General features: G+C 47.0%; 1 protein-coding gene across 1 annotated transcript in view; it reads right to left on the bottom strand.

Annotated features, from left to right (window-relative positions):
* Window positions 1–20,340, bottom strand: part of FRMD4A (FERM domain containing 4A) — a 607,134-nt gene that overhangs the window by 138,037 nt on the left and 448,757 nt on the right. The window contains 1 exon segment of the mRNA XM_059404285.1: window positions 7,830–7,924. Within this exon segment, the coding sequence (XP_059260268.1) occupies window positions 7,830–7,924 (95 nt within the window).

The following is a 20,340-nucleotide window of genomic DNA, read 5'->3' as shown; positions in this document are numbered from 1 at the left end:
GTTCGCTCCTTGTATATGGTTCCAAGTCACATTTGTGACAGCTAATGGCCCCAAGAGTTCCTCACCGCTTCCTGCCCTGCGTCACACCCCACAGTCCCAGCACCAAGACCCTTCCTCAAATACTTTTTTTTTTTTCCCTCTAAGTTAGGGTGGGATGGGGAATGAATAGATCAAAGGAGCATTTTCTCTATTTAGTGTAAGTAAGAGATGTCTGATAGCTCGGTTTTCATTATTCTTATTGATTTTTCATTTGAGATTTCACCTCGGTGCATTTACCACTAACAAAGCAAAAAATAAAAAAATGCTCCAGCCAACACTCAGAGTATTTGTGTTACTGCTTGACTGATAACTATCTTTAAAGCTGAGCGAGATAACACTCATTTGCTTTATGGTGGCGATAGGTCAAACTGTTGGGCCGGTAATAAATATGCAATTGCTTCCGGGCAGCAGAAATTGGATGCATTTATTTAACAGATTGCTTTTAGCTTCTACATATAAGACAAATAGATTTTTGGTTCCAGCGTTGGCACCTTCAATAGAGATGGCCCTAAGGAGAGCTTTGTTTATGGGGAGCTACCACAGGGTAGAGGTATCTGATAAGCTGGTTGCTGCTTGGACCCTTGAGGGAGAACGATATGCTGTGCCTTGTGCCTTTTAGAGGTTTTTAACACAGATAGGTTATTACCTATGGAATGAGTTTCCAAAGAAAGCCAAAGCAAGAGCATGAAATGCATATGGATGTCACTGGACTGGGGGGCGGTGGGGGTGGGCAGAGTGCTCCTCAAAGGGAAGAATGTTTGCTAGTTCATGCCCTTAGTTGGAAATACGTGGGCTCATCAAGGATAGCTCAGGGGTCATAATTTAGCTAGAAACTCTCAAACAGTGGCCTTCAAGTATGTGAGTGAGTGTGTGTGTGAGAGAGACAGACGGAGAAGGAGACAGACAGACAAAGATGAGTATCAAGGAAAACAGATGGCTATTTGGTCCCACTGACTTTATGGCTTTAATTTTTTATTTGTGGAGGAACTGTTTGCTCCACTATGTTCTCTTAAGGCTGTTCTGAATTTTCATTTGTAGCACCTCCTACACTGTATCTGATTACTTACCTTCTAAACTAAAAATGCAAGCCCTACAGAGGTCAAAGCTAGTCATCTCTCTATTTCCAGGGCTTAACAGTGAATGCTAAGTAAACCAGGCTCCAGAACAAATCCATCAGCTTCAAATACACTCCATCGATCAATACTGCTGGTGTGATGACAGCCGTCCACGTAGAGACACAGCTCTTGCCCTAAACAGTCTCCACATTTGGGGAGAATTCACTGCTTACTGACCCCAGGATCTGAGCACCACTGTCCTGCTGGCACTGGGAACGTAAATGTCAGAAGACAGGGATTCCTCAGGCCTCCTCAGATCACCCCATTCTTTTTTATTTATCTCAGGTGCACACAGGAAAAGCTCTAGAGCCCTTCTCCAGTCCCTAAATGGAAGGCACTGTGGTTTGCCATATGTCTGGATGTCTACACAGCTGTCTCCGAGGCAGCACTGGGAGCCGAATGCCACGTTCTCACGAGCAGCAGTTACAACCCAGGCATGGAGGTCTTGGCATTGATTTTTCCCCCCCGTCTCCTGGTACACAGCATTTCCTGAATGGAAATCCCAAACTATTTCTAAAACTACTTTCTCAGCACTGTATCTTCCTGCTATTTCTTCTGCAAGGGGAAAACTGCTTTTCTATGTTATTTTCAGATTGTAGATAAGCTTGAGGCTGGGAATGTTCACCACCTAAAGCCTTCTCAGATGCCTCCACCAATGCCAGTCATCCTTCTCCTTGAGGGGAGCAAGGACCCCGAAGGTTTTCTCCACTGTCCCAGCACAGGACTGCTGAGGCATTTCCAGTATAACAAGGCATTTGGGACCTAAGTTATTTGGATGAATCAAACTGCAAAGAGTACCAATCAATGATGTGATCAATGGAAACAGCATGTTGTTAAAAAAAAAAAATCCTTAATTGGCTCTTATCCCAGGATTCTGGTTTCATGTATTTGAGAACCCTCTAAAACTTGAGCATAAATTATTATGTGTGTAAATTTTGGTGGAGGTGATGGAATGTAACTTGTTAACAAATTTCAAAGGGTTCTGTGATTAAATAAGAGGTTAAGAACTAGTCATTTTCTTAATTGGTATGTGAAAATACATTCTAGCTGTACCTGGCTTTTAAAATATGCAATGATGGCTCAACACGTTTCTTCCTCCCTCAGCTTTCTGAATACTTCTTTGAGGTTTTCATTACATAACAAGACTCATTTACAGCATCTGACACACAATTCTGAACACTTTTCATAGACCTACACCTAAAGGAGCTAGAGAAAGAACAAGAAAGAAACCCTAAGCCCAGCAGGAGAAGAGAAATCATAAAGATCAGAGCAGAAATCAATGAAATAGAAACCAAAAAAACAATGAACACTTTTCATCGAGATTCAAATTAAATAAATATACAATGAAAATCATTACTTCAACTTGGGGTGTGTTTGACTCTTTCTGTTAAATAAACTAAAAGTTATTTTAAAATTTTATTATTATTACTATCTTTAAAGATTATTTATTTGAGAGAGAGAGAGAGAGAGAGAGAGCATGAGAGGGAGGGGGGAAAGGAGAGGGAGAGAGAATCTTAAGCTGACTCCACACGGAGCACAGAGCCTGATGTGGAGCTCAACCCATGAGATCACGACCTGAGCCGAAACCAAGAGAAAAGATGCTCAATCGACTCTGCCACCCAGGTGCCCCTATTTTTATCACTATTATTTTAAAGATTTATTTATTTATTTGAGAGAGAGAGAGAACATGTGCTGAGTGCAGGGAGGATGAGAGGAGGGGGAGGGAGAGAAACTCATAAGAAGATTCCACGCTGAGTGCGGAGCCTGACACACAGCTTGATCTTGGGACTCTGGGACCACAACCAGAGCCAAAACCAAGGATCGGATGCTTAACTGTCTATGCCACCCAGGTGCCCCTACCATTACTTTTTTAAGTAGGCTCTACACCCAATGTGGGGTTTGAATTCTCAAACCTGAGATCAAGAGTCACAGTCTCTACCTACTGAGCCCAGTCAGGCAACCCCTAGGATAAAAGTTAACTAGAGCTTTTGATGATGGGATCGTCTGTCAACAGTTAAAAAACTTAAAACTTAACTATACACACCTGGCTGTGAAGGGTGTTTGCATGTGTCTAAATTCATTGAATTGCACACAAGAAATAGGCATGGTTCTTCGTGTATCAATTACACCTCAATAAAGAATTTTCCTTTAAAAAGAAACCCAAACAGGGGTGTCAGGGTGGCTCAGTTGGTTAAGCATCTGCTTTTAGATCAGGTCAAGATCCCAGGGTGCTGGGATCAAATCCCACATTGGGCTCCCTGCTCAGCAGAGATCCTGCTTCTCCTTCTCCCTCTGCTGCTTCCCCTGCTTGTGTTCTCTTTGTCAAATAAATAAATAAAATCTTAAAAAAAAAAAAAAAGGAAAAGAAAAACCCAAGCAGAGAAAACAAATGATGATGGAGAATAGATCAGATAACTGCAAACAGGGCTTTACTGGTTTAAATTATGCAACCAGAAGCATGGGCTCTGAAAACAAAACAAAACAAAACTTGGGTGTTAAAACCAAATAGTCCATGGAAATATCTCAAAAATAAAATGTACAAATAACTTTTCTTAAATGATGGGAGCCAATGACTGAAAATTTCAGTTATTTCAGTTATTAGGGCTCATGGAAACAGTGAATCTGAGCTGATCTCCAAACATCAGGTTTCCTGATTCTCCCTGGAACAGAGACCATTTCTAACTGTGCAAGTCTCCGGCATGTGTCATGACATAACTGGTGATGTCTGGCCCCAAATAACTCAAAGTTTGCGTGAACTCAGCTTCTCTCCTTGGATCTCAGGGAGGAGGCAGAAGAAATTTACTCCAACTTTCCCTTCTCCCTCTAGAACAGGGGTTTTCAAACTCGGCTACATGTTACAATCTGTCAGGGGCCTTTGAAAGATCTTGATGTTCAGGCGACCGCCAGACCAAATAAATCAGAATTAGGAAGGTATGTCCCAGGCACTGGTATTTTATAAAATGTCTTAGTGACGCCAGTGTGCGGTCAAGGCTGAGAACCGCAACTCTAGCAAAGCATAATTATTTTAAGATCAAATTTATACCGGGCTCCCCCTTTGCTTCAGAATGTTTTAAAGGCTGCCAAAATGTCATTGTTTGCAGGGACCGCCAGCATTCAGACCATCTACAGATGACCACTGATGTCGCTTTGTATTAGTTACTAAAAATAAGAGGGGGCTAAAGTCAACTGGATCTCGGAACAGAAAAAAAAAGAGGCATTTGTGGAAAAACTCGTATAACTTGAAGTCTATAGTTTCATACCAATAATATCAAAGTTGGCTAGTTTCATGTTAATCTCTCCATTTTGAAAAATGTCACACACTTTGTAAACTGTAACAATCAGGGAAGCTGGGTGGAGGGTGTATGGAAATTCTACGGTCTTTTTGTCAACTCCTGTGAGTTTAATTATTTTTAAATAAAAAGTTAAAAAGTGAAGTTAAAAGGCGAAGCCATTACTAATGCCGCAAAACTGTGGATTAGTCGATGATATTAAATATTTGGGGCTCAAAGTCATGTCTGGTGCATTTAGGCACTTTATTAAAAAATATAACCTGATGGTGTCAGAGAAGCTTAGAGAAACTTCTAACTTCCTGTCTTCCATTTGCTTTCATAGACCTCATCTCCAGCCCCATCCAGATCCTACAAAATGTCATCAACAGCATTAATATGAAAGGCCATGCTGGCCATCAGTGGCCTTGAAGTCTTCTGGTCTATCATAAGGAATCATAATACTGCTGGTGGGATCTTACACTTGCCTGGTATTTTACAGCTCACGAGCCCTGTCCAAATGTTAGTCTTGTTTGATCTGCATTAGAAATATGCAAACAAGGTATATACCATGGGCTATAATGAAAGATAAAGCTTCAATTTCATTTTAGGAGGCACAGTGTTGCACCTGCATAAGTCACACACACACTCCATGTCATAGCACACACGCACAATTCGGACACAGGGTTATGTAAAGATTCCATGTTGGGGACGCCTGGGTGGTTCAGTTAGTTAAGCGTCTGCCTTTGGCTTGGGTCATGATCAAGTCCTGCCTTGGGCTCCCGGCTTCTCCCTGCCGTTCTGAATCTTCCCTCTGCTCGTGCTTGTCTCTCTCTCAAATGAACAAACAAAATCTTAAAAAAATAAAATTAAAGATTCTACATGAGTCCAACAGTGCCTAGGAGTGGGGGCCAGAGGCACCCGTCACAAGGCCAAGTACTCACTGACACAGAACCACTGACCTAGGCCAGGACTCAGCTGCAGGCACAAGTTCATGGTGGCAGCTGTCCTCCTCTCTCCCGCCTACAAAAGGAGGGAAGTTCAGATGACCCACAAGTCCGTCAGCCAACATCTGTTGGCCCCAGGTGTTGTCAGGCCACAACTGATTGTGCCCTGAGTCATGGCCTCCCCTTTGTTTCTGTCTCCTTGGCCTAGTCCCTTGGGGGCCCTGGTTTTCCGCGGGGCCCCTGACACTAGCCAGGTCACCGTGTGTCAGGCCCATCTGGCAGCTGCAACCCTTGCCCACTGAGCTCCCGCCAGCTGCCTGCCACTCTGACACTTGCTGGACGGATCCTCCCGCCCAGACTGGGGGGAAGGGGACGGTGGCGGCCATGCTTTCCCTGGATTCTGCCAGAGGATGGCCCACATCCTCCCTGTGACTTGCCCCCACGCTTTCCTGGCCAGCACAGAGAACCAGGAGCACTAAGACCCACAGCACACAGGCTGGGTCTTTTGGTTTTATTTTGTTTTTAAAGATTTTATGTATTCATTTGTCGGAGAGAGAGCATGCATGCCCAGGCAGGGGGAATGACAGGCACAGGGAGAGGGAGAAGCAGGCTCCCCACTGAGAAAGGAGCCCAACGAGGGACTCCATCCCAGAACCCTGGGGTCATGACCTGAGCCAAAGGCAGATGCTTAACCAACGGAGACACCCAGGCATCCTTGTTTTTTTGTTTTTAAGTAGGTTCCATACCAGCACGGACCCCAAGGTGGGGCTCGAACTCTTGAACCTAAGATGAAGACCTGAGCTCAGACTGAGTCAGACACCTCACCGACTGAGCCACAAGGTGCCCCAGAAAGTGACTTTCTACCTTACAGCCGATTCCTTGTGGCCTGTGCTGTTCAGACAGACATATGTAAATTCAGCAGCCGTATTTCTTCCTCACTGGCCAGGGACAACATGCCTCTTCTTTGATTCTTGTTTATTCCAAAGGGAAGTCTAATTGGGGCTCATGCAGGGTACACGGATCTTTTACAAGAGTAAACATACTCGGGCAATGTGAACAATGGGATATGATTAATTGAAACTTCTGGTTTCCCTCTAATTAGTGAAATGTATGACTAGCAATTTAGGGGGTTTAACCGTGATCTCAGGGTAAAGGGTAGAACACCTGCATTTGTGAAAGTAGTTGCGATGTGTATTTATTTTAAGGCATTTGTTTTCTTTCTATGCTGGCTCCTTCCCACCAGGGTCCTCCAGCTCCCAGCCAGGCTCGCTGGGCCTCCTTGCAGGCACAGTGATCATTCTAGACCAGGGCAACTCTCCGGCTTTCCTTTCTGACCAGTTCCCACGGCCGACCCGGCCCCTCCTGGCTTTCCTGAGGAAGCTGGAGCTCTGCTCTCCACGCCTGCCACCTGATCACGCCACCACTTGAAATGTTGCTAATTCAGAGGGCAAATGTTCCAGTTCATCTAAGACAGCACTCATTTACCTGCCGTTTTACTCACACTGTACTGATTCAGACAATAAATCAGACGGCCACTCTGCCAACTTGCAACTCCTGAGGCAAAGTGCGCCCGTGGGCAGGTACATATGACAACCCCTCCTACTGCCTGTTGTGGGCGCCTCCTGTCCTTGTGTCTGAGCTTGTCCTCCCTTGATGGCACCATCTTAATGGAGGGGGCATGGCCCCCCTCAACCCCCGAACTGTCTTGTCTGGCCTAACCCTTCTTTGTTAATATCCTAGGAAATCACATCTGTAATTCTAAACATTTGGAAAGAGAGAGATGGAGTAGTATACACAAAGGAAAAAAATTGTGAAACGCTTCCTTTTTGTATCTTATCTAGGAATCTGTGCAGGTGTTCAATGTGTTCTTTTGATAACAGTATATTAAGAAGGAAATTGAAATTTTAGCAAAGATATTCCTTGCCTGGGTTGCAAAATGCCACTTTATAGAGCCAAATTGAAAACCATTGAAAACAAATGTATTCTTCATCAGAAGAATGATACAAATTTTCGATTTTTATATTCTATTTCAGCCATGACAGTGAAACTGCACAAATACTTTTCATTTTGAGTTTATCATCAAATTCATTTCCTGTTATTGTTATTCTACCATTGGAAAGAAATATTTAATTTCCAGAAGTTTTCATTTAACTTTAATAGGAAACAAACCCATACAAAATCCACTTTAAAAAAAAATAAACATTTCAGTTCTGAACACGAATCTGCTTGATTGTAAGAACCAGTTTACCTAATAATTTTATATTAGCATCCCCCCTAATTATATCCTTTGGCTGTTCCAGGCACGATCACAAGGTCTTTGAAATTCGGACGATGAACTTGGGCTGACCCCGTAGCACATGACCCAAGTGGCCCGCTGCTGACTGCCCTGTTGACAGCTGGGACAGCACAATGTCAGGGTCTCGTTCTCCCTGCAGGTTTGGAGGGCCCATGGTAGCACTTACGTCTCATCTGTGAAGGCTATTCCAAAGTATTCCTTTTCCTTCAGATTGAAGTGAGAGGCCACGAGGTCCAGCAGCTCCTTGGCCAAAAGCTTGGGCTGGAGGAAGAGTAGGTGGAAAAAGAACAAGTGAGTAGAGGGGACTTTTCCTAAGACAATCTCAGGTAGATAGAATTTTTAAATGGGATATCTCAAAACTCAGGGACATGAATGGTTTTTGTAAAACCAACAGGAGTAGACAACGAGGAAGCCACCGAGCAAAAAGCCAAGCACAGGGCCATGAACGGGCGAAGACCTTCCGCCTTGTTTGCCTAGTAGTTGGCTCTAGAACAAATGGTACCTGCTGTGTTTGGCAGGGCTGTCAAACCATCTAGCTCTTCTTCTCCACACAGGAGAACATTTTATGCCGCACCAATAGGAAGATGCCTTATAGGAATATATTTTTATGGATACACATCTGACATATATTCGCATAGTGTGTGCTGCATGTCACACCCTGTTCTACGCACGTTACAAACCCCAGCATCTCTGCTTCTCCTGGGGCCGTGCACCTGCTACTTACTCTGTTGTATGGGCCAGAACAGGGAACCAGAGATTAATAGGCAAGTGTTGGGACTGGGATTTGAATCCTCACTCCCACTCCATAATTCTGAATACAAACATTAAAAGTACCCTCCTCCAGGAATGTTAAAATTAAAGCCAAAGAACCTTGGGACAGGAATTTGAGAATTACAAATTCACCCTCCAGTTGCCTTTCCAAAGGAGAACAGCCTTTTTTTTTTTTTAAAGATTTTATTTATTTATTTGACAGAGATCACAAGCAGGCAGAGAGAAAGAGAAAGAGAGAGAGAGAGAGAGGAGGAAGCAGGCTCCCTGCTGAGCAGAGAGACTGATGCGGGGCTCGATCCCAGGACCCTGGGATCATGACCTGAGCCAAAGGCAGAGGCTTTAACCCACTGAGCTACCCAGGCACACACCCCCCCTTTTTAAAGATTTTATTTATTTGACAAAGAAAGAGATCACAAGTAGGCAGAGAGGCGGGCGGAGGGGGAAGGAGAAGCAGAGTCCCCGATGAGTGGAGATCCCATCGAGGGGCTTGATCCCAGGACCGTTGGGATCATGACCTGAGCTGAAGGCAGATGTTAATAGACTGAGCCACCGGGAGCAGCCCCAAATATTTTTTGTTTTAAAGATTTTAGGAGAAGAACAATCTTTATGTGAGAGTGTTTTTATCATAAACTCTTTTCTAAAACACCTCTGCCAATCTAAAGGAGTATGCCAGGGGTTTAGGCATGAAATCACTGTCGAGGTCTATACTGGTAACACATCATTCACCTTTGCCAATCACAGGCGAGGCGGCCACAGAAGGCCGGGCGGTGGGGTGGGGCTGTCTGCAGGACACACGGAGCTAACGGGAGTAGTTATTTCTAAGCCAGCTTCCAGGTCAAGTATCCACAAACATATTGTCCTTACGATAACTACAGTATCCACTGTACTTGCTTGGTCTCCAAGCTCAGAGCGAAAACAAAGGTTCCAGAAGAGAAAGATTTGTATATTGCTTCTGTGTGTGTGAACGTTAGTGTGCATCTGTGCACATCCATATACCTTCCTGAGTATGTTTCCTATTCGAGTGGTTACCCTGTTAGGAGAATGGATAAGATATGTTACAGGACAAGAGTTACAGGACAGTTTCCTTTCTTTTTTTAAAGATTTTTAAAAAATTAATTTATTTGAGAAAGACAGAATGAGCTGGGTGAGGGAAAGGGAGAAGCAGACTCCCCACTGAGCCGGGAGCCTTGATGTGGGTGGGGCTCAATCACAGAAACCCGAGATCATGATCCAAGCCAGAGGCAGTAGTTCAAATGACTGAGCCACCCAGTAGGCCCTAATCCCTACTGTGGCTGCATTTGGAGATGGGACTTTAGAAGGGGAATTAGGGCTAGATGAAGCCACGAGGGTGGAGCTGTCACGAACGGAATCAGTGACCCTACGAGACGAGACATCAGAGAGATCACTCTCTCTCTCCACCATGTAAGGACATGGCGCCAAGGTGGCTGTCTGCAAGCCAGGAAGAGGGCCCTCATGAGAACCTAACCATGTGGGCACCCTGGTCTTGAACTTCCAGCCTGCAAAACTGTGAGAAAATAAATTTCTATTGCTCAAGCCCCCCAGGCTGTGGTATTTTGTAATGGCAGCCCAAAGGGACTAATTCAGGTACATTTCCCTTTAATTCAACAAATATTTACTGACCATCTAATCTGGGCAGGGCAAGGAGCCAATATTGCAAGACACAGAGAAATGAGTGGCACATAGCACCTGCCGATAAGGAGTGCTTATCAGGGGCACCTGGGTGGCTCAGCCATAAGGCATCTGCCTTTGGCTCAGGTCAAGATCCCAGGTCCCTGGGAATGAGCCCTGCATCAGGTTCCCTGCTCATCAGGAAGCCTGCTTCCCCCTCTCCCACTCTCTCTGTGCTCCCTCTCTCGCTGTATCTCTCTCTGTTAAATACATAAAATTTTAGGGGGAAAAAAAGGAGTGCTTATCAGGGGCACAAACTACTAGTTTATGCTCATTTTAAAAAGCCAAAGCAGACAGTTTCCTTTGCTGTCTCACTCCTGGGCTCATAGGGTAGCAGCCTCTGGGCCTCCATGGCCATCCGTTTACCAATAAAAACAACTGGAAATGACAGGACTGGGTTTGAAGGTAGGGCAGAGTGACCTCACCCTGGAAGCCAGAAATCAACAGGGGAATTGGTCTCGATAAACTAACACCATTTAATGTTCTATACTTCTGCTCAAGCTAAAACGGGAAAAAGTGAATATGTAATCCCTGTTACCAACAGGGAATTTGAGATTTTCTCTAAGACCCACCTTCCAAATGGTAGGTAGCCTACCATGGGGGGTTGCGGTGGGGTAAACGTGGCTCAGCTCAGGATGTCACCGATCAATTACAAAGTAGATCCTAGGGAGGGGGTGCACATAGATCCAAGGGAGGGGGTGCAGGCCACGTTTGCTGCGGGCTCAGCCCCACCTCTTGGCCTGTCCCCGCCCCCAGGAGGTCCCTGGCTGCCCTGAAACAGAGCATTTAATGCAGATGTTGTGACCGAATGTCAGGTAGGTATGGCCGACTTTTAAATCTCAATGCGCCATACTTTATCTATCCAAATGATGGCCATTGCTTTTCAAGCAGTCACAGTATTCCTATGGTGCTTGCTAATTCTTAAAATGTTTTAGATAATCTTTTGAGTTGCTTGTAAAGCTCGGGTCATATTTGTAAAAGCAATCCTCACTTGTGATAAATTTTTTGCACTCAGAATGGATTTGATCCCTTTTTTCCAAGTGGCAAAAGTCACTTAAAGTCAAGTATAGGGATTGGAGACAAGACGGGGAGGAGGAGGTGGTCAAACTGGTTTTATAAAATGAGGTGTGACTATTAGGTAATTACTGTGGGGTTCTTGGGGTTTATGGTGAGGTTTCTGGCCCCAAATTGGAAATGACAGAAATCAAATTTCCTTCCCTTGAAGATTCAATGTTAAAGCCAGCATCTCAATGGGATTGATCAGAGACACATAAACTTACCCACAAAGGGAAAGGATCACTCTCAGGGCTGGTCTAGTTATTCACTCTGTGGAAGGAGTGGAGGGAGTAGAAGACGTGTGGGGGGTGAGGGATGAGGGGGAAGCAAATGGGGTCTTAGCCAAGAGGCCTCGGACACCAGGGCCCCAGCGGTAAGACCTCTCACAAGGACAGACGTGGAGGCAGGAAGCTACTTCATCTGGTCATAGGAAATGCTCCTCTGTGTAACTTTCCTAACGCCGCGCTTTCTAAAGAACTCACTGAGGCCCTGATACACCCAGCACCCAGGTGTGGTGCTGAGCCCTCTGGGGTGCCATTGCCTTACCATCTAGAATAAGATTCTATCATTCCTTTGCCAGTGAAGATTTTGAGGCTTGGAGATGAAAAGGCAGTCCTCGTTCTCACAGCAAATCCAGGATTCCAAATAAAGTCAGGCTAGACTCACAGGCCACGCACATCCCCCCTCTGCCATCCTGACCCTGCTGACTCTCCTCCCTGGGTGGGAGGTCAGAGATCACGTGCCCTGAGGGCCCTGTCCGGGTGGGGGCAATGCCACTCACCCGAAGCCAGGTCACTCCCAGTACGGATTTACACTTCGGTACTTTGAACTTGGGTAATAGGAGTCTTCCCCCGAGAATGAAAAATCATGTTTCTGAGACTGCAGAGCTTAAGAACTGACTCGACATGCTGAAGAAATCACCAGAATAATGGATGCGACTCCGGGAGCCTCGGGGAGATGGACTTTTGGCTTCTCTGTGGTGACAGAGCCCTGTGATTTAGCCTGTAACCACAACGCTGTCTATAGTAAGAAAACGAAATTTCTTGGTGACTCATCAACCAGGCAACAGCAGCAGCACCAGAATAAACTATCATCTCAAATGAACCCTTGTACACGATTGTACCTATCTGAATGTTTATCTTCGGTTAAAAAATGAAAAACGTCAGTCCCGTTGCTTTATACGACCGCTATGATGGGTCGCACGCATCACTCTCAATGAAGAAAAGCCTAAATTTATTATGTGCAATTTACAAATACGGAAATAAAGGCACTGAAGGGGAAGAGAGCAGATGCAGAAGATGCTGAGGTTACAACTCCTGAATCTCATGTGCCTCGAAAAGCCACACTCTCTCTTCCACTGTCACGGTGAGTGGCGACAGCCCAGCAGGTTGCTGCCCATCGCTGGGAGGGAGGGCTCTGCTCTCACTGGCCTGATGGATGTGTAGTGCGAGCAGTTAAGCCACTGTGACGTATGGGGTTGTTTGTCATCACAGCCCATCCTAGCCTATCCTGATTGATTCAGGCACCGTCTCAGTGACTCTTTAATTCTCTGTATGGTTGGTTTAAAAACTACTTAAGGCATCAGCTCTGTGATTTCCTGATCTTGCAAACGGAGACAATATCCCACCTTGACACGCTTGTGATTAATGAACTACATTGTTCCGAACATTTCTTAAACTCATTTAGAGAAAGTTGCTGGGTAAGCAGAAAGCTTTATGCCATTATGTGCTTTGAAGGGATGTTTACAGAATCTTGCTGATTATAGTTTGCTGGTTACTTGCGCTATAAACATTTGTGAGGCTTTGCAGGGACCAGGCTGGGATCAAGGCCAGAAAGGCAGCCGGTGGCCCAGTCAGGTTCTACAGGACACACTGGGTAAGTTGTGTGCATCTTAGGTCAGAAGCAGCCTGTTCTGGGTCACGGGCACTGTCTTGGCTCCACGAGGACAGTACATTTCAGACTGATTTTCTCCTGGCCTGTAATTAACTACTCTTGCTCAATGGCTCTGCCTTTTCATTTTCTTTTCTCTTCTCAGATTCTTTTCCCATTTATCCTACGTTTTTATTCCTCCTTCTATTTGACAAAAAGAATCTCTTTATAAATGTCCCACTCGAAATGTGCTGCCTGATGGGAGCTGCATAAGATGCTAGCAGGATGGCCTTGCTGGGGTTTACAGAGCTCAGAAACCTGGGTTTTGGTTATATTCTTCGGGGAAAAGGGCAGAGTAGCTCTTTGGCCTTGCAGTGTGGCCCTACCACCCAGATTTGAGTTCCCCAGGGCTCTGGACTATTCCAGCGGGAAATGTGCTCATACCCAGCATGCCACAGGCTTCCAGAATAGACCCTGTTTCATGCCTGATCTGCCTTCCAAGGTGGGACCTGATCAGAAGAACACTTCCCACAGAGGGAGGGGTATTGACTGCTCTAGGCAATGTCCCCCGGTAATGATCCCTCCAGATGATCACCGTGAGCTGCTCTGGCGGAGCGCAGGGAGAGGAATCAGATGACCAGTGGCGCCCTGGCTCCTCTCCAGTTTCCCACGTGATATTTTACCATCACTCACACATATCCTTCCCCTACTTTAAACTTAACATTGGTACATCCCAGATGGATGCTCTTGGACAAATTGTCCAACCTGAGCCTAAAAGTGCCCATGTCTAAAATGGCCAGGTGGGTGCATGAACTGGATTCCTGCCTTAAGATCTCCACCTTTATGTCATCATTACATGTTGTTTCTTCCTTCCCTAACAGTACCCAACATTCTCAAGGTCTATGCACCTATTCTCAAGCTTTACAATCATTCTGCATCCCCCCTCCCACCCCTTGATCTCTTAAATCTAGTGAGTTTCTTATATAATTTTGGGCAGCTTACCCAACCTCTCTGGGCCTCAGTCTCCTCAGCTGCAAAATGAAGGTGATGACTACACCTACCTCTCAGGGCTGTTCTGAGGATTAAATGAACTAATACTGAGCTGCACAAAGTGCTTGGACAGTGGCCCGCACAAATCAAGGCTCTCCTGTGTTTACTCCAGATTCTCATGACCTCACCTCAGAATTATTAGGAGAATCTTCTAAATGATGTCAGTTTATAAATGCCAGCCTGGTATCTCAGGCCTCTCTTTGAATCTAGGTCCAGTTAACCCACGCAACCTCACTCCACCCAGTTCCCCATACAAGTACTCATCTCTGTTCAACCTTTTTGTTTTGGCGTAAAGGAAACACCAATCTCAATTTTAATTCCAAACTTTTGCCCACAGCATGCTCTCACCTTCCTCTTCCCATTTAAATTTATCCCTGTTCAAGGCCCACTTCTTCCAGGAAGCCCTCCTGACCTTGCCACGTCCAAATGGTCTTTTAACTCTGAATCTCTATAACATTTGCCACATGTACCTCAATCACCCTTAGCATGTTCTTGTGTTGTAGCAAATTTATTTTGATTAAAACAATTTTAAATACAAGGGTGCCTGGGTGGCTCAGCTGGTTAAGTGTTGGACTCTTGGTTCCAGCTCAGGTCGTGATCTCATGGGTGGTGGGATTGAGCCCGACATCGGGCTCTGAACTCAGTGCGGAGTCTGCTTGAAGATTCTCTCCCTCTGCACCCCTACCCGCCCCTCTCTCTATATGAAATAAATAAATCTTTAAAAAAAATTTAAATTGTAGTAAAATGCTCATAACATAAAATCTACCACCTTAGCAATTTTTAAGTATACAGTTCAATATCATTAAGCATATTCACATTGTTGTGCAACCAATCTCCAGAACATTTCCTCTTATAAAACAGAAACTCTGCACCCATTAAACAACTCCCCCTTTTCCATTCCCTAACCCCTGGCGGGCACCATTCTGCTTTCTATCCCTATGTGTCTAACCACCCCAGGTAACTTGTATAAATGCAATTATATAGTCTTTCTCCTTTTGTGTCTGGCTTATTTCATTTAGCATAATATCCCCAAGGTTCATCCATTCGTAGTAGGTGTCAAAAGATCCTTCCTTTTCAAGGCTCAGTAACACTCCATTGTCTGTATAGACCATGTTTTGTTTACCCATTTCACCTGCTGATGGACACTTGAGTTGCTTCCATGTTTTGGCTAATGCTGTAGAGACATGGCGAATTTTTTGTGACATGATTTGTTCACCCAATAGTAGGCTAAATGGTGGCCTCAGAAGTTATGTCCACATCCTAATCCCTGGAACCTGTATTACCCTACATTACAAAAGATGTGATTAAGATTCCTGAGAGGAAGAGTTTATCCTGAATCATCCAGTTGGCCCTAAATGAATCACATGGATCCTTACAGGACAGAGGCAGAGGGATTTTTGACACAGAGACACACACACCACAGAAGGCCAGGTGAAGACAGGGACAAGACTGAAGTGACAAAGGCATCAAGGGACGCTGGCAACCACTGGCAGGCTGAAAGAGGCAAGGGAGGGATGGATTTTCCTCTCATGCCTCAGGAGGAAGCACGGGCCCCGCCAACAGCCTGGTCCCAGCTCTTCCTTCCAGAGCTGTGAGAAAATGTTTCCATAACTGTAAGCCACCAAGTTTGTGGTGATTTGTTATGGGGCCTCAGGAAGCAAATACACACGCTCAGACTACAACCCCCTAGATCTGGTATCCCTCCACAGTGCCTGACACAGAACTCCTAACAGCAGGAAACTCCACAATGGTAGGTTGGTTGGTTGAGGCGTGAGTAACTTGGGATCTCAGGTCAAAGCCTTTCATTAGTATTTGAATTCTCTCTTTACAGTACCTGGGGACTTTTGGGGCAAGGAAGCCATACAGGAACGTCCATGGGGGGAAGCCTCTGTCTCAGAGCTGACTCTGGGTCAGTCAATGGCACAGTGGGTTTCATCGCGAGGGACTCTCCCCTCAAACCCTTCCTCCCGGTCATTGTTCCCTTGTGGCATCTCGCAGATTCTAAATCAAGGGAACTGCCACCCCTGAATTAACTGCATTAAAAAGAATTAAAACATCAAATGACTCCCATCTGTGCTTCCAAAGGAACCAAGGGCCCAGGGACCGAAAACTAATCCCTCCGCCCCCCCTCCCATCCTTCCCAAGGCCATTTTTGGACAATTTGCTTCTCCTGCAGTGCAGGCGCACAGGGACCACTGGGCCACCAGGGCTGGCTCCACCCCACTGGCCAGCCCCGTCCCCCCACCCCCATGGCACCCTGGTCCCAAGAAAGGGTGACTCTCTGCCCTGCAAGAGGGGCCACTGCCAGGTTGGTGACAGAAGAGCACAATGCAACACAGTCTGCCCTTTCTGTCCAAGTCCTCTGGAAACCTAGAGGGAGAGAGGGGTACAGAAGGGGCAGGTCCCAATACATGAAGTCTGAGCTCGCTGCCCCTTTGAAGACCCTGCCTGTTACTGTGTTCCTGAGCAGCTGGGAGTCTGTCTCCCGCCCTCCCCCTGCCCTGGGCTCTGTAACAAGCTAGGCAAGTGCTTGTTGGCTGTCCATTATTCTTGGGGAGGGGGCACCAGTGATGGAGACAAAGCATGTCATCCTCCACGGGGAGAGAAAGCAGAAAGTCATTCTGCATGGGGACAAGGGTCTGGCAACACTCCCCTTCCCAGTCACCCTCCTGATGCTTTGGCTGATTAGCCTAGGAGACTTGCTCCCTTCCTGCCCGCTGAGCACGGCCCTGGGCTCTGGGACAGGGGCAAAGGGAGGTCACCTCCTTTAGGCAGGTTGATGTGAAGAACAATGGGCCTGGGGACTTCCAGGCCCCCCACCCCCAGGATAGGTAGCAGGGATCCTTAAGTGGGTTCTGCCAGGGAAAACATCTGTCTGTTCAGAGGTCCCCATCCAGCCTGAACCCCAACCCACAAGAGGACACGAGACAAATGCTGTACCTCCAGTTTAGGAATGACCAGCGGGTACAACTTGTCCACAAAGCTGCAGAAGGACAGCTATTTACGGATGTGGCCTCTACCCGGTCACTGCCCGAGGGGCTTTATACAAATGAATGCATCAGTCCACATTGGCGGCCCAGGAAGTAGATGCCAGCATCACCCTGACTTGATGGGAGGAGGCAGCTGAGGCACAGAGAGGAGTAACTGGCCATCTACCAACCACTAGTAACCAGCAGATCTTATTCCTACGGCAAGGGCGTGCAAGTCACTCTGGAATGCTGGCCCATATACAGAGCCCGAGAGACCATTTAGGCAACCCACTCAACTTCGAGGGGAGAAGATGAAGGGTCACGGGGTGGAGAAGCCTGTCCAAGGATGGAGGAGATAGGGCTGGGGTCCAAGCACCTAGTGCAGCCCTTGGGCCCTTCCACGATTCTGTGTAGTAGGGACTGCACAGGTTCTTTCAGGAATGGCTGCAAAGTTCTGAAGCAGGAAGCAGAAAATGACAAGGGGTGTCCCGGCAGACAGAAAGTGGTCATTTGCACACTATGCTCCTATCCAGGCTTCCTAGCTTCTTCCCGGCTTTCCCTCCTGCTGCTTGTTTCCCCAACACCCAGCACTGTCCTAATGTCAGGCCTCCCCACTGCCAGGTTCTGGGCTGCAAGCTTCATTTATATCACCTAATTTAATCTTCTAAACAATCCTGCAGAAGTTTCTGGAGGAGGACACAGGGGCTTACAAGTGTTAGTGTTCCCAAGGTCACAGTCCCCCCCCAAGGGCATAGGGTACATGCAGAGCTTACTTCTGTGAGTGACTCCAAAGCTTTGGCTTTAACGACTGGGCAGGGATCCAGCAAGTAACAGTGCAATCAGAAGGGGACTGCGCGGCTTTTTCCAAATGCAATAGAATTTTGCCAGACGAGAAGTTCCTAAAGGGCAGGGATCGGGTTTTATGAAACAGTGTACCCTGCACCCCAGCACACTGGCCGACACACAGCCCGTGCCTCATGCAGGTTTCTCAGTGGCAGACAGGGACAGACCGAAGGGTCGCGTGACTGACTGTTAACAGCAGCCTGGCAGGGAAGCAGAACACTGGAGAGGACACCCACACACTCTCTCCAGCACAGATCTGCCAGGCAGAGATGGTGTTGCTGCACCGAGCTAGCTGGGGCCAGACAGCACAAGCTCAGATGTGACCGAGTTGCCTGATTTCAACAGGATGCCATGATATGGACTTTGGCAACATGACCTGTAATCCCAAGAAGGGATGCGTCACGTCCGTGCTCCTAACCCCTATTTCGGTGCCCCTCTTCCTCCTACCCTGACTTCTCTCTCATGCCAACTAGGTCACAGCAGGCTCCTGTAATGGCCTCCCTCCCCCTCCTCCCCATTCCCTCTCCTGCCAACAGCCTCTGCCACGGAGCATGGAGATGGGGACTCCGGGAACAGCCGTCTTGGCTTCCCGGTTGGCCCTTCCACCTCTGGGTACTGCCCAGATAGCCTTCTTTCTACAATACTACTTTATTCCCTTGTTCTCTTCCTCTTACTTCCACATGGTTTCTTCCACATGTCGCTGAGAGACAGCCTGGTCTCAGGCTCCGAAAAGTTGGGGCTGCTATCCGTCTGGGGAGCTGCGTCTTTCTCATCCATGCATTTGAATGATGCCCAATGGGAAGGCTTTGACAGGCGTACATAATTACTGCTCCTCCAGAAATGCAAAGTGCTTCTGCCAGCCGGCCTTGGGGAGCCCGCTTTATTCAGGCTCTGCCCCCCCTTGGGACTCCGGGCGGGCGGGCAGGTGTTCATTAGGGAGCGCTGCTGATCTGCATCGTACCCCCCCCCCACCCCGACGCCAGCCCGCTCACGGCAATGTCACAAGGGCTGTTCTTCCAGGGTGGCTCTCCTCGGCAGCCTCTTTGCAGTAATGAAATGATAACTGTTTCATGGAGGCGAAAACACAAAAAGACACACAGTCGTCAGCTTGGCTGTCAAGTCTGCACTCCCAACTCTGAGGTATTTTCTAGCAAAGAGTGGGGTGCCAAGGTTCCTGGGATTCAAGCTTCATGTAAGCATCATGTCTACCACTTGTATTGTTATTCCTTTAAAAAGAAGCCTGCTCTACAGTTCCATCATGACCCCCTCTGGTCCTACTGTGGGTGAAAAATCACCATTTGGGGTGTAAACTGTCCATACATTCACTGGAAGACGGAATGAGTTTTCTCGAGGACCAATGGGCAGATTAGTTAACTTTTCTAGTCGGCCAAATGGTACCAGGACCCAGTTTTGTGACATATCACACGGACCTATTCACTTTGCTTGATGCTCAGGGAAGTATGGAGAAGAGTGACATTCACGAGTGCGTGGAACTGGATCTTTGAGGTTGGTGCTCTGCGTGGTGCGAAGTCTCAGGCCAGCTTCAATCATTCCAACCATCACTTTTATAGTCAGCAGGAGCTTGGAGCTCTTAGGAGGGTTGTGAGCGAAGGCACTGTATGGCCACGGGGCAGAGAGGAATAGTAGAGGTAGAGCCATTTGCAGGGACAGGGAATTGATCTGCTACTTTCTACTGTCATGGAGAGGAGAGGTGGCACCTGCTGTCCTCTGCCTCGGGCATGGCTGGCCTTCAAACAAGGTGACCTGCTTTCTAGCAGGGTGGGGGGAGGGAGTCTGCAGGGGGTAAAGTTAAGTGTTCCTTCCTGATATCTGGGCAGTGGGCTTGTAGTCAGACCACAGGGTTTGGAAACACAGTTTACCCTGCGCGTGTGGCTGCTCGGCATTTACTTTCTCTTTGAAACATGGGGACAGCAGTATCTATCTCAGAGTGGTCGTGAGGCTCAAGACATGATTGTTTAGAAAGTGCCTGGTGCATGAAAGGTGCTTGAGAAAAACAGGCTCCCCTCTTCTCCTCTGACCAGTCACTGAATCCCCACAAAAATTACCGAACTTCTCATCAGGTCGCCAAGAAACCCGCTCTGATCAGAATCTCAATCCTCTTTCTGATTGAACCGCCACACCCTTCATATCAGGAACCATGAATAAACCATCACTATGCAGTAAGGAGAACAGAAAGCAGACGACTTCCGGCAGAATGCAACTTACCTGGGGAGACTTGCCCTAAATAGCACACCTTCTCCGCTCCCTGTGTCCACTCAGTAACACCGGCCTCCATTCACCTGCCTGCTTGACCCCATCCCATCTGTCCCCGCCTCCAGCTTCTCCAGGGCTAACATGACACTTATCAGCTCGAAGAAAAAGAAGCGTCTCTCCAGCTCCGGTGAGATGCTTGGAGACACGGCACTGGCT

This window comes from Mustela nigripes, chromosome 6 (assembly GCF_022355385.1).
Source record: "Mustela nigripes isolate SB6536 chromosome 6, MUSNIG.SB6536, whole genome shotgun sequence".
In the NCBI taxonomy this organism is placed as follows: domain Eukaryota; kingdom Metazoa; phylum Chordata; class Mammalia; order Carnivora; family Mustelidae; genus Mustela; species Mustela nigripes.
This window is presented reverse-complemented; position numbering and strand designations above follow the sequence as displayed.